General features: G+C 44.4%; 2 protein-coding genes across 2 annotated transcripts in view; one reads left to right on the top strand and one right to left on the bottom strand.

Annotated features, from left to right (window-relative positions):
• Window positions 1-6,207, bottom strand: part of zgc:92429 (uncharacterized protein LOC445063 homolog) — a 31,001-nt gene extending 24,794 nt beyond the window's left edge. The window contains exons 1-2 of the mRNA XM_063193669.1: window positions 5,833-6,207; window positions 2,056-2,105 (exon numbers count right to left, since the gene is read on the bottom strand). Coding sequence (XP_063049739.1) covers window positions 2,056-2,105; window positions 5,833-5,896 — 114 coding nt within the window. The 5' untranslated portion in view covers window positions 5,897-6,207. The remainder of the gene's footprint in view (window positions 1-2,055; window positions 2,106-5,832) is intronic.
• Window positions 6,208-12,975: 6,768 nt separating this feature from the next.
• LOC134444334 (UDP-glucuronosyltransferase 2B1-like) lies at window positions 12,976-14,463 on the top strand. The gene has a single exon (XM_063193666.1). The coding sequence runs from the start codon at window positions 12,991-12,993 to the stop codon at window positions 14,461-14,463; it is 1,473 nt and encodes a 490-aa protein (XP_063049736.1). The 5' UTR covers window positions 12,976-12,990.

Below are 14,463 nucleotides of genomic sequence, written 5' to 3'. Positions count from 1 at the left end.
TTTATAAATCCACATGGCACCAAAGCACATTGCTTATTTTTAGACATAATTATGCATTCCAATAATCCATCTACCTGTGAATTGAACAGGGATGCCGACAGGTGTGGACAAAGGGGACAGTTGTCCCCGGGCCCAGGGAGAGAGGGGGCCCATAATTGGTTCCTCATCATTACATTGTATGTATTAGATTGGGGGGCCCTTTCAGATGACTTTGTCCTGGGGCCCAGTCAAAGCTGTCAGCGGCTCTGCCTGTGAAGCTAATATATGCTGTATAAATGGCTTCCTGCATGCTGCGCTCCTGTCCAGCCAAGACTGTGCTAATGCCTTCAAGACATATGGCCAGAGCCCCATTAGCAGGCGCAGCAGCTATGTTATTACAGCTAGCCTGTTATTAGCCAGGCAGGCAGGCCCACGCTGCCCTACATCACACACACACATACACACGCACACACACACACACACTGTATGAACAATCACACACACACAAACATGTACATATTATGCGTGCACACANACAGACACAGACAAACACACACACACGTACACACGCCCGCACGCGTGCACGCACACACACACACATACACACAGACACACACACGCACACACACACATACACGCACGCACGCACGCGCCCACACACACACACACACACACACACACACACGCACACAAACTTTACTTACACAAGAGAGGAGAGCACACACGTGTCTACACACACATTAATACACACACACACACATACACATAAACTCTCTCACACGCGCGCACGCACGCGTTAACGCACACACACACACACACACTCACGCACACGCACACGCACACACACACACACACACACACACACACACACACATACTGCATGAACACACACACACACACAAATACACACACACACACACGCATAAACTACTGACACACACACACACACACACACACAGAGACAGCCAAACCATCGCATGATTTTTTTTCTCTTGAATTTTTTACTGAAGTTTTCTCCTTTGCTCACAGCTTCCCCATAGCCTGAAGTGTATGGAGGTTAATCTAGTGACTCATCCCATCTCCTCTCTCCCTACTCCTCACAGCCTCAGCAGGAGTGCCATATATATACACACTATACACTATAGACCAAGGTAATGGGTTCATCACCCAGGAAATACACATGCTGAGGGAAAGAGATCAATGCAGTACCTGGAGAGAGAGAGAGAGAGAGAGAGAGAGAGAGAGAGAGAGAGAGAGAGAGAGAGAGAGAGAGGGGGAGAGAGAGAGAGAGAGAGAGAGAGAGAGGGAGAGAGGTGGAGACAGAAAGATGAAGAGAGAGAAAGGGAGAAAGTGAGAGAGAGATGGAGGGGGAGAGAGAGAGAGAGAGAGAGAGAGAGAGAGAGAGAGAAAGAAAGAGAGAGAGAGAGAGAGATGAGAGAGAGAGGTGGAGACAGAAAGATGTGAAGAGAGAGAAAGTGAGAGAGATGGAGAGAGAGAGAGAGAGAGAGAGAGAGAAAGTGAGAGAGATGGAGAGAGAGAGAGAGAGAGAGAGAGCGGTGGAGACAGAAAGATGTGAAGAGAGAGAAAGTGAGAGAGAGGGAGAGAGAGAGAGAGAGACAGTGTGAGACAGGCAGACAAAGAGACAGACAGAGAGACATACAAAGACACAAGAGACAGATACAGTCGACAGACAGGACTGACTAACAGTCTTATATTGCGAAGGCAACGAGACATCCTGCTGCAGTACAAATGCAGAGTTCTACCAGTGTTGCCAGATTGGGCAGTTACCCGCAAAATTGGGCTGCTTGGGATGACCGTCTGCGGGTAAAAACGGGAAAAATGAGGCAATTTGGCGTTTTTTTCCCCCTGCAGTTTTATGCCCATAGAAATCAATGCAATTTGTTGAAATTGGGTGAAATTTAGCGCATTTTGGCGGTTTTTGAGAACATTTTGGGCGGGATTTGATCAGACACATCTGGCAACACTGAGCTCCACTGGAGGAACGTTGCTCACACAGGAGCTGAGCAGGGGGCAGAATAATATCATAAAATATTCCCTCTCTCTCTCACAGCGTACCTTGAGGGCATCGTGGAAGATGGGCACTCCAGGGTGAAACAGACAGGCATCTGGGGAATGCAGGACGAGAGAGAGAGAGAGAGAGAGAGAGAGAGAGAGAGAGAGAGAGAGAGAGAGAGAGAGAGAGAGAGATACAGTAGAATGACAGCTTTATTGCTTCATCGTCAACAGTGATATAGAGTAGTAGTAAAGCAGAGGAGTGATCTCGAAGGAAACTAAAGTGTGTAGTAGCACACAGTACAGTACAGTATAAAACGAGGGCATGAGGGTAAATAATGTTGTCAAGAGTTGCCATGTAAAATCAGGGGCGTCATATAGAAAGTAGCGTGAGCCTAGGGCCACACATGCATAAGGGGCCCACACTCAGATATGTATACACAATATAGGGATGCAAACGATTAATCGATCGATCGACTTCGACTTTAATCGACCAATGCATTAATTGATTAAAAAACATTAATCGCAATTAATCACCAATTCAACTGACCTGAGATCCAGGAGAAATGGGCATGTGAAGAGTGTGTGTGAAGAGGGGTGTGAATAGTGGGAATATTTAAATCACCCTTGGATTAAAGAATGTAAATGGAATGAATTTAAATATGGTGTTTTGTCTCAATTTTTAGATTTAGTAGTTTTTTTTAGTATATGAAAAGTTAAGTTTCAATTGTATCATTTGGTAGAATGTTGGGAAATTGATATTTTTGTATTGAGCATTCCAATGCATTGCAAAACGCATTTTATATAGGCTGTAAAAGTATGTTCTCAAAATATTTGAAAGGCAAGAATTCACACATAGGTGAATTCATTTTCAATTATAAAATGCGAAAGTCAAAAATGGTGGATACACTGTTTTGCAAATTAACTCTTCATATATTGTATGAGAAGGGGTGTCCATCGGGGCTGGTTGTACATAGGGCCCAGAATTGGGTGATATGCCCCAGATACAAAAGCAGACATCAACATAGTTGGATGAGGATGAAATCAGTATTTTAAGCAAGAGCAAATGATTCATATACCAAAGGTAACTGGCAGAAAAAAACTATGGTACACAACAGACTACCTGCAACTAGTATTGCAAAATGCAGTCTGTTTTTTCCTTTCAGTTAACACAGGTGACTTCAATGAATCTGCTGATTTCTCATTATGATTTGTCATATTGAGACTAAATCAAATTTGGGGCATTTTGTCTTTTCTGAGTATTTTGAACCCATCCCTGACAATTATGCTCGTCAGAGTTTTGAGCTGAGGGCTTCTGAAAAACAGAGCGAGTGAAATCTGGAATGCACCAGATAGCTTGCATTCTGAAACACATAAGAGACAACGAGTGAATTCTACTGTAGAATGCGTCAGATAGAACGTTTGAATTCTGGAACACATTAGAGAGATTGAGTGAATTCTAGAACGCACCGGGTGGAATAGAATGCTTGAGTTCTGGAATACGTCACAGAGAACGAGAGGATTCTAGAATGCATCAGATGAAATTCTGTAACATGGCCACGTGGGTAGCCATGTGCTACTCTAGCTGGTACTATCTGCTCTGACATACTATGCCTGTGTGTCGTCACAGTTGGCACGACTCCCTTCCCCCGGCGTGTGTGTGTGTGTGTGTGTGTGTGTGTGTGTGTGTGTGTGTGTGTGTGTGTGTGTGTGTGTGTGTGTGTGTGTGTGTGTGTGTGTGTGTGTGTGTGTGTGTGTGTGTGTGTCTGTGTCTGTGTCTGTGTCTGTGTGTGTGTGTGTGTGTGTCAGTGGGGGAGGTACTGTTGGGGACGCCATGTAAGGAAAGTAACAGACAGCTGTCAGTAGGGCCACATTCTCCATACCAAGCACACCTTCTGCTGATCCTTATTGCACGTGCACTGTAAAACATTACAAGCCAGTTAAACTTCAAAAAAGTGAGTTGCCCTGCTGTCTTAGGTTTGTAAGATAACTCAGCTTGAGTCTTATATTTGTGTCAACTCTGAAATCAAAGCCTCAAGTTGAGTTAACTTACAAACTTAAGGCAGTAGGGCAACTTTTACTTAAAAAAAAAAAAAGTTTAATTGGCTTGCCTTTAATGGGCAACTTTTACTTTAAAAAAAAAGTTGAATTGTCTTGCAATGTTTCATTGTGTGGCCTGCTTTTCCAACAAGCACAGCCTCACTCTCACTACCTGACAAGAGGGATCCTGAATTATCAGTGCGTCTGAGACACACACAGACACTTCACTTCCTTGCTACCTAGTTGAACCTTTTTGTTTACTTGTACATGTTTGTATTAGCCCGTTAAGACATGGTCCCTGTAATAAAATTTGCTATGACAAGCATGGCAAGGACCAAGTCAAATTGCATTACTAAAGGCAAATGTGTAATGTTAGTGTAGTACTATGGACATAAAAACTTTTCAATTAGCTTTTCAATTAACTTTACAATTAGCGTTGCACTGGTGGGAGGAAGGGCATCATGTGGCTACACAACAGTGTTTCTTGTCAGGCACGTATAACTGTGTAATTGATATGTATCAAATCAGACGTATCGCATTAAGGTGTCACCTCTAAACATTATTTATAACCGTATGACTCCTGTCCAGTGAGCCATCGTTTGAATGCCTTTTGGAAGCCCCATCGCATCGCTTGCCCATACCAATGAATGAGATTGTCACCACAGTGCATCATGTCCCCTTTCTTCTCAGGCCAGGGGTGTGTTTCTCGAAAGCGTAGCTGTTAGCAGTTAGCAACTTGGGTAGTTGTCAATGGGAAATGGTATTGCAAACAACAAAGTAGCTAACAAAGTTAGCAACTTTGGCTGCAGAAATGTACCCCAGTATTTGATAACTACCGTACATTTCCCTTTTAGTCCATTATCACTTGAATCCTTCCAAGAAGTCCCCCATATTTGGCTCGTGTTAATGAATGAAAGTGCTTTACCGTAACTCTACAAGACAGATAGCCATTGTAATCAGTGGGCCATTCTGTGTGTGTGTGTGTGTGTGTGTGTGTGTGTGTGTGTGTGTGTGTGTGTGTGTGTGTGTGTGTGTGTGTGTGTGTGTGTGTGTGTGTGTGTGTGTGTGTGTGTGTGTGTGTGTGTGTGTGTGTGTTCCAGACAGGGACCTTGGACACCAGCTGTGGATGCCACCTGTCCACAGTTATGTGTTGCCAAGTCACAATCGGGCTTTGGGCAGGGGTACAAGTTAACATTACGGCATCATTATTAAAGGACATTATTAAGCATTCAGCATTTAATGCATCATTATCATGAAGGGCGATCAGGTTGAAATGTTCATAAATTTGCCAGAAAATATATGAAATGACCGAACCTGTATGGTAATAGAAATGCAACTATACTGTAACAATCACTGCAACTACAATACTATACAGTGATAATCACTGACACTATACAATACTATACTGTAGTGAACAGTATGTAGGCCTACTTAAATTCTACCATGTATGTACAGTTAGTTGTAGACGGTGGTATTATTTAGCAAGAACTTACTGTGAAATCCGCATTTTAATTCAAGAAAGTTTACCCATATTGATATATGTATACACATATATTATAAATATTTTTTTTTACATTTATACCCATATTATACTTTCATAACAGTCAATAACTAATATGGTACTATTATGAATCAATCTACAGCAGTTTGAGAACTTTTCTAATCTTGCACATACGGAATACACACACAAACCCCCCCACACATATCCTTGCCCATTCAAAACCCTCAAAGTCTTCAGATTTTATATGGAACATGTATAAAAAATACTCCCACATATCTTTGCCCATTCAAAATGCTTACCGTCTGCGTTCTTGTCTTTGTCGAACTTCTCCCCGCAGCCCTTATTGTAACACATGAGAGCCATGATGGTGGGTCTCAGAGTGTGTTCAGCGTTTGCGCGTATTTGTGTGTTTGTGTGTGTGTGTGTGTGTATCCGCTTGGTCTTGCTCTCGGCTACTTAATCCCTTTAGAGTTTTTTTGGGTTTACTCCTGGTTTTGGAGGTGGTGGAGGGAAGGAGCCTTCGCCAGCGAGGGTTTCCAGAACTCTCCGGAACTCTACAGGAGAGAGAGGGTTCTAGAACTCTACAGGACAGAGAGAGAGAGGGGACCAGGGGAGCTCCCAGGAAGGACCTGTTAGCTTAGCTGCACATTCTGGAAAGAGAGAGGGAGGGGTGAGGGACAGGGATAGATAGAGGAGAAGAGGGTAGGGGGGGTGTAAGGGAGAGAGAGAGAGAGAGAGAGAGAGAGAGAGAGAGAGAGAGAGAGAGAGAGAGAGAGAGAGAGAGAGAGAGAGGGAGAGAGAGGGAGAGAGAAGCAGTGACAATGGAGGGTAGAAAAGACAGATAGTGGCAGATGGAGTGAAAGTTAGGGAGAGGTAGAGGACGTCTGAGAGAGAGAGAGAGAGAGAGAGAGAGAGAGAGAGAGAGAGAGAGAGAGAGAGAGAGAGAGAGAGAGAGAGAGAGAGAGAGAGAGAGATGGTGGAAGCCAGTCGTGTCTGTAGTCAGTGGTGCAGATTGAAAGCTATAAATAGTAGACTGAGCTCCTGTTGGGCGTTGCAGCTGTCTGAGTTTATCTGCTGCTCTGACATACCCCTCCACAGGCCCAACACCCCCTACTGCCACGGTGTGTGTGTGTGTGTGTGTGTGTGTGGAGGGGGGGGCACGAGTTGGGGGTGTGAAGGTAGGTGTGTATGGTGTATGGAGGTGGTGGCTGGTGTGTGTGTGTGTGTGTGTGTGTGTGGGGGGGGGTGGTATGATGCCTGTGTCGGTGCATAAGGGGTGAGGTGGTTAGGGGTGTGCAAGTTGGGGGTGAGTAGGTGTGTGTGCGTGTGTGTGGGGGGGGGGGCACGAGTTGGGGAAGCGAAGGTAGGTGTGTATGGTGTATGGTGGTGGTGGTTGGTGTGTGTGTGTGTGTGTGGGGGGGGTGATGCCTGTGTCGGTGCATAAAGGGTGAGGTGAGTAGGAGTGTGCAAGTTGGGGGTGAGTAAGGGTGTGTGTGTGTGTGTGTGTGTGTGTGTGTGTGTGTGTGTGTGTGTGTGTGTGCGTGCGTGTGCGTGTGCGTGTGTGTGGAGGGGGGGGGTAGGGGGTTGGTGGTGGTGGTGTGTGTGTGATGGTTGTTGGGGAGGCGAGGTGGGAAGTGTAGGTATTAGTTGATTGGTCTGTGTGTGTGTGTGTGTGTGTGTGTGTGTGTTTGTGTGTGTGTGTGTGTGTGTGTGTGTGTGTGTGTGTGTTGTGTGTGTGTGTGTGTGTGTGTGTGTGTGTGTGTGTGTGTGTGTGTGTGTGTGTGTGTGTGTGTGTGTGTGTGTGTTGGTGTGTTTGAAACGGAGTGTGTTTCAATGGGTTTGAAGAAGATCAGTTGATTTGACACGTGTTGGATTTTTCGCCATTCTACCATATCTTTAAAACTATTTACCACACGCCACTTGCTTGACACGCATGAACAAAAGTGATGGAGGCTTTTGAATGGCTGTGTGTTTTGAAAACACAATAGTAGATGATTAGAAGGGAGTATGGCTTCATCAATGCAAAGACATCCCTTTGATTATGTGCAATGCGCAAAATATTAGCATGTCTATCTACACTAGTGTTTCTCAACAGGGACTCTAGAGCCCCCCAGAGGGGTTCGGGGGCCCCATGGGGGGTTGAGAGGGATACAGTTGAGAGGGGGCAGTGCGTAGTTGCCATTGGGTGGCATTAATACTATTTTATTTTTGAATAGTAAGAGGGGCGTTGGCAGGCTAATAATGAAGTCAAGGGGGCATTGGGAGGCTTAGGATGAGGTCTAGGGCAGGCGTCACCAACGTGGTGCCCGCGGGCGCCAAGTAGCCCTCCAGAAGCTTCTGATGTGCCCACCAAGGATGTTAATAAACAGTGACGACTACAAGAATTTAGTGACAGTTAATGTTTTTCTTAATTTAAAGATGAGATTATTTCTTTGTAACCTATAAACAAATTATCATTAAATCATTGTGTGGTTTGGGAATGATGTCAAGACATCAGTAGAGGATTTTGAACAAACAAGTAGCCCTTGGGTAGCTCTCAGTAGCTCTCGAGTAGCCCTTGGTAGCCCTTGGGTAGCCCTTGGTAGCCCTTGAGTAGCCCTCAGTAGCCCTCAGACCCAGAAAGGTTTGGGACCCTGGGCCAAGGTGGCGTCTACTCAAAAAAGGTTGAGAACCACTGATTTACATCTTTTACAGGTGAATCTGTCTGTCATTACATTACATTACATTATATTGCACTTAGCTGGCGCTTTCATTTATTCAAAGCGACTTACAACTATTATTTTTCAGGGTATTGGTTACAGTCCCTGGAGCAGTGTGGGGTTAGGTGCCTTGCTCAAGGGCACTTCAGCCATGGATGGAGATATAGGGAGAGGTCAGGGGGGATTCGAACCGGCAACCCCTAGATTGAAAGACCAACTCTCTAACCACTAGGCCACGGCTGCCCTGTCATCAGGTTCCCCTTGGCTTCGTTTGCTCTGCTGGCACCTTAAAACAAGGTTACTTGGGTTGAAAAGGAAAAAAACCCATAATAACAGAGCACATGTAGAACACAATTTCATAATTCAAAAATAGGCCCCATTATTGCCAGTGGCTGCCTTTGAAATTGTCTGCAAATTGTAGCCTTTCTGGTTGTTCTATTATCCTTGGCGAGATTATTTTTTTGCTATGCAATTTAGTTACCGTACAAGGTAGAGAGGTGTACTGAAAGGTTTTCTTGTTGTCTTGAGGTACTTTGTCCTATTACAAAAAACATCTTTCTCTCAGCGGTGAAACTGGGTGATTTCATTAACATACTATTATCCTCATCCAATATTACCTTTTTCGCTAGAGGAATTGATTTTTACTGGCTGTGCGTCTAACACAAATTGCACTAGGCCTACTGGTTGAATCATGTAATGATTTGCACTGTCGAAGGGCAACAAGGTGTGTCCGCCTATGCACTGCCGCCTTGTCTACATAGTCTCACCCCAAGTAGTCAATATCTGAGTACCTTTGACCAGACTGCAATTTTTGACGTCTTGGGTATTCCTTCCACGTCACATTTTGACTATGTCCTCAAAGGCGCCCCCTTGTGGCAGCATAACGTCATTGAGGTTAGGTTTAGGAATAGGGTTAGGAAACATAGTCAAAATGTGACGTGGAAGGAATACCCAAGACGTCAAAAATTGCAGTCTGGTCCAAGGTAGTCAGAAATTGACTACTTGGGGTGAGACTGCGTTGGCCTTGTGGACACAGGAGGGAATAACAATTGAAAGAAAGTGTTTAAGACGGACAGACCGATCTACTGACAGGCAGGCAGACAGACAGACAGACACACCAACCGACGGACATACCCTCTGTTGAATTTGAGTGGTATATCCAGCTGCTCTTTGCAGCTGACCAACAACTGATTGACCATACTAGCCCTTCTAGTGTTCCAATCAATTGGGCCCTGGAATGTGGTATGTTTACGGTTACTTTGCTGATATCTGGAGAGCTCAGAGCGAGAGCCTCTGCTGTTGAAGGCCATTGTGCCAGGGCACAGTGTGCTCGCGCCTAACTTTCCAGATAGCAGACACATCTAGGCTGTGTGTTATCCTTAGCGATAGGTGTTTTTATGCTTCGTCACTACTGGAGACATGGAGACGACATCTTCCTTAACTAATATCATACTTGCATACGTGTAACCTGCTGACATGAGGAAGACAGTATAAAAACCGTTGCCCCCATTTTGTCAGCTGTCGTTCGATTTGCCTGTCATTCGCCAGAGATAGGATGCTGCCTAGATAGTGAGACGCTGTGAGGCTTTGTCTCATTTTTATTTCTTTTTAACTTTTTTATTCTTTTTCCACTTTTACTTCTTTTATTTTCTTCTTATTCTTTTTGTAATCTCACTTTTTCTATAATAAATTATATCCTGATCGATCCTTTTAACTACGAAGTCAAGACTTATTTTTATTTTTGCAAGTGAGTCAACTAAAACACAACGCAGAGCATTCCTCCTTTCATTTTTATTGGAGAAGAGAATTTTGGAAACCTCCAAAATCTAACACCTCTTATAGAGATGCTAGGACGCATCTAAAAACTAAGACGCAGTGTAGTGCCAATCACAAAAAGTTTGTCATCATGCGAAATATTCAAGGAAACATTGCCTGAAACAGACGCTGAACGCCTTATAATGCAGTTCACCCTAGATCAGGGGTGTCAAACTCAAATCGACAGAGGGCCAAAATCAAAAGCTGGAGCGAAGTCGCGGGCCAAACTCAATATATATATATATATATATATATATATATATATATATATATATATATTTATATATTTAACAAAAATGGACTAAAATTGCTCATGTTTAAATTTAACCAAATAGTTAAAATGTGCCTGCACATATTCTGTTGAATTTGAGTGTGAGCTGCAATGGCCTGGGCCCACTCATATTCCTGTGATATAAGCATTTTCATGTTCAACTCTTTATAAACTACACAGTTGTGGTGTATGAGGGCCACCTGTAATACACATTTGAAATGATCTCGCGGGCCAAATAAAATGGCTCCGCGGGCCAAATTTGGCCCCCGGGCCTGAGTTTGACATCCCTGCCTTAGATTATTATAAGAAGACCTGATCCTGCTTCTCATTGCAGTATAGCAATCATCAGGGCTTTGATTGGAAAAGTCTAAAAAATGGAGAAAAATACAGAGCACATTGGGTTACCAAGTTGACCTTGGTGGCAGTGGTTTTATACATGCATTTTCCCATTGGACCATCCGAAAAAGTGTTTATTACTGATTGATCAGGACAGGTGGCAGTGTGTTTGCTATGTACACTGTAAAACATTGCAAGTTAAACATAAAAAAGTGTAAAGGTTGCCAGTCACCTTTTTTACATGGCTATGCAAGTAAATGGATTGGTAGGAAATGTGATTATGATGTTTAGCGAATGCATGCGATGGATGGATGAATAAACTCTAACTTTAAATATGATTGATAGATTTCAAAGATGAATGATTGGACTTAATGAGTGAATAGGCTGTTTTTATATAATATTGTTTTATTGTTATTGCTGCTAGTGTATTGTTTTAAAAGCCCTTCTAGGGACGGGCATTGGAAATTAGCTTTTGGCTATAAATGCTATGATGCTTGCTGTTTGGTTGTTATGCAACCTACATGTTATGTATCTGCGTTGTGTGTTATGTATATGTATGTGCGTCTAACAGGACAACCTGTTTTATCACTGCAAAGCAAATTATTCACCATTTCCTGGGTCCATGGTGTCCCGAAGTACTGAGAACACTGAGAGAGCCGAGCTCGAGGCTTTTGCCAGACGATGTGCGGAGCCAAAATCTTTGGGTGGAGTACATAGGATGGCGTCGCAAGGCTAGGTCCATGCCGTGTCCCGAAGTGTAAAACAGATTCAGATTAATCATTCCCTGTGTGTGTGTGTGTGTGTGTGTGTGTGTGTGTGTGTGTGTGGTGTGTGTGTGTAGACTCCAGAAGGCCCTCTGCCCCCTCGACTAGTAGGCCTACCTCATGCCCCTTTACATCACAAACAGTACACGTACATGCAAATACAATTACAGCCCCCGTCCCAGTCACACTCCATACTGTCCCATACACCCTCACCCCCCATGGTCTTACACACATGTCCTTGTCCACACACACACACTCACAAACACACACACACGCACGCACGCACGCACGCACGCACGCACGCACGCACACGCACACACACACACACACACACACACACACACACACACACACACTCTCTCTCTCTCTCTCTCTCTCTCTCTCTCTTCTCTCTCTCTCTCTCTCTCTCTCTCTCTCTCTCTCTCTCTCTCTCTCTCTCTCTCTCTCTCTCTCTCTCTCACACACACACTCATAGACACATACGGAATGTTTAATCTGAATCTGTTTTACACTTCGGGACACCATGGACCCAGGAAATGGTGAATAATTTGCTTTGCAGTGATAAAACAGGTTGTCCTGTTAGACGCACACACTAAGTAAGAAAGCACACAGGAGCACATTGTTTTTCTTTGCATACAAGAAAAATATAAAAGCCCCATGCACAAGGCAATGCAGGTCTGTCAGACTGAGCGTGATAAAGAGCTTCAGGAGACTGGATGTGATCCCACTGTAGATTGATTGTCACTGTACTAAGGTGAGCTTAATGGCAACATACTTTTCAAGATTTAGTTTGTTAAACCTCATGATTTGGCGTCTTTTAGAATCAATTTATGTGTATAGTTTTAACATGTTTCCTTATATTCTTTGAACTTTACACATTTGCACACATAGATAATGATGCTGTCCAAATAGTTTTTTTGTGGGTGTTTAATGGATGTTTAATGAATGTTTAATGTAAGTAAATTAATGGATGAGTGTATAGACTGACGGATTGTTTATCCATTATAACGTATCTAAAAGCACTATGAACTGTTGCTGTGTATGATATGGCACAATCCAAGAAGATCCCAGTCATGTTCCACAGCATGTTCTAACTGAAGACATTGACAATGAGACACGTTTGTTATCCAGTTTGAACTGTAAATATGTTCCGCTCTTTCGGATTGAAATATGTATGGTAAGCTTACTTTATTTTAGGTCACCCATTGAGTGTGTCTCACAAATAAGATTGCCTTGTCCAGAATCGAAATGATCAACACGGAGAAGGGGAATTTTGTTACATTACAGTAAATCTTTGAGAGTTTTGCAAGTGAAAACAAACACACAAAAAAAGGTTTGCCGTGAGCCGTGATGTTTCGGTTTTTGCAACTACTGTATATTACATCAGAAAACTGACATGGAATTATTAATTTATGAATCTGGTTTTGTTTCATTCTCAGTATGATGCCGAGGAGTTGCCCTGCTGTGACATCCCTTCTTCTCCTGTCACTCTGGTGTCTCTGGTGGTATGTTCCTGGTTGCTATGGAGGGAAGATCCTGGTGGCGCCAGTGGATGGCAGCCATTGGGTGAATATGGACATCCTGGTCAGAGCTCTACACAGCAAAGGACACTCCATCACTGTGCTGCGAAACACCAAGAGCTGGTACATCAAAGAGGACTCGTCCTACTATGACTCCATCACAGTGCCCATAGTGCAATGGCGTGACAAAGAATTTGCCAAAGAAATCATCTCGAAAATATTTACCATTGAGCAAGAAGGCGATTCCATATTGAATTTCATTTCCATGCAGCTGCTGGTCTTCTCTGCCACGAGAAACATGCATGCAGTCACATGTCAGGTGTTGTCCACAATGCTTGAGGACAGAGCTTTAATGCAACGGCTGAACGAGAGCCAGTTTGACTTGGTTCTGGCCGACCCTGGGTATGGTGATGGCATTATACTGGCTCACTACCTTAAAGTTCCCCTCGTGTACAACGCCCGATTTGTCCTCAGTGAGGATGGACACTTCATTCTTGCTCCTTCACCAGTGTCCTACATACCAACCATGAGCTCAGGTCTGTCTGACAAAATGACCTTCTTGGAAAGAGTGAAAAACGTGCTATTTTACCTAAAAGCGCAATTTCAAAGAAGGTTCATAGTTCGACCTGTGTATCAGGCAGTTTGTGATAAATACTTTGAAGACAAAGTAGATATGAATGAACTCGTGCAGGCTGCAGACATCTGGCTGATGAGAGTGGACTTTGTGTTTGAGTTCCCCCGCCCCACCATGCCCAATGTGGTCTATATGGGTGGCTTCCAGTGCAAGCCAGCACAGCCTCTCCCTCAAGACCTGCACGACTTTGTGCAGAGCTCTGGAGAACATGGAGTCATCCTCATGTCTTTGGGGACATATGTAAGTGACCTTCCCCGTGACTTTGCGGACAGCATTGCGTCTGCGTTTGCAGAGTTACCCCAGAAGGTGATCTGGAGGCATATTGGGGAGAGACCCTCTACCCTGGGCAACAACACCCTCCTGGTCAAGTGGATACCCCAGAACGACCTACTAGGAAACCCCCAGATCCGGGCATTTGTGGCCCACGGAGGAGGAAACGGGGTCCAAGAGGCGATCTACCACGGGGTGCCAGTGCTAGGCATCCCTCTGTTCTTCGACCAGCACGACAACCTTCTTCGACTGGAGGAGAAAGGAGGTGCAAAGGTACTACCTATCGCCTCCGTGAACAAGGCCAACGTTCTCCGAGCGCTGCAGGAGGTGCTCCACGTGTCCTCCTACAGGCAGAGCATGCAGAGGCTCTCCCACCTGCACAGAGACCAGCCTGTGGAGCCCCTGGACCGAGCCCTCTTCTGGATCCAGTTTGTCATGAGACACAAAGGCGCTGCTCACCTGCGCACAGAGTCCTACAAGATGCCCTGGTACTCCTACCACTCCCTGGACGTGACGCTGTTCTTGCTTGTTGTTTTGTTCCTGATGTTGTTCATCGTCTTTGCCCTTGTAAGGTGCGCGTTATTACGTCTGTGTGGCAGGAGTAAAAGTAAAAAGGATTAA

Source organism: Engraulis encrasicolus, unplaced genomic scaffold (assembly GCF_034702125.1).
Source record: "Engraulis encrasicolus isolate BLACKSEA-1 unplaced genomic scaffold, IST_EnEncr_1.0 scaffold_51_np1212, whole genome shotgun sequence".
In the NCBI taxonomy this organism is placed as follows: Eukaryota; Metazoa; Chordata; class Actinopteri; order Clupeiformes; family Engraulidae; genus Engraulis; species Engraulis encrasicolus.
The sequence above is the reverse complement of the archived record's forward strand: the minus strand, read 5'-3'. Positions and strand labels throughout refer to the sequence as shown.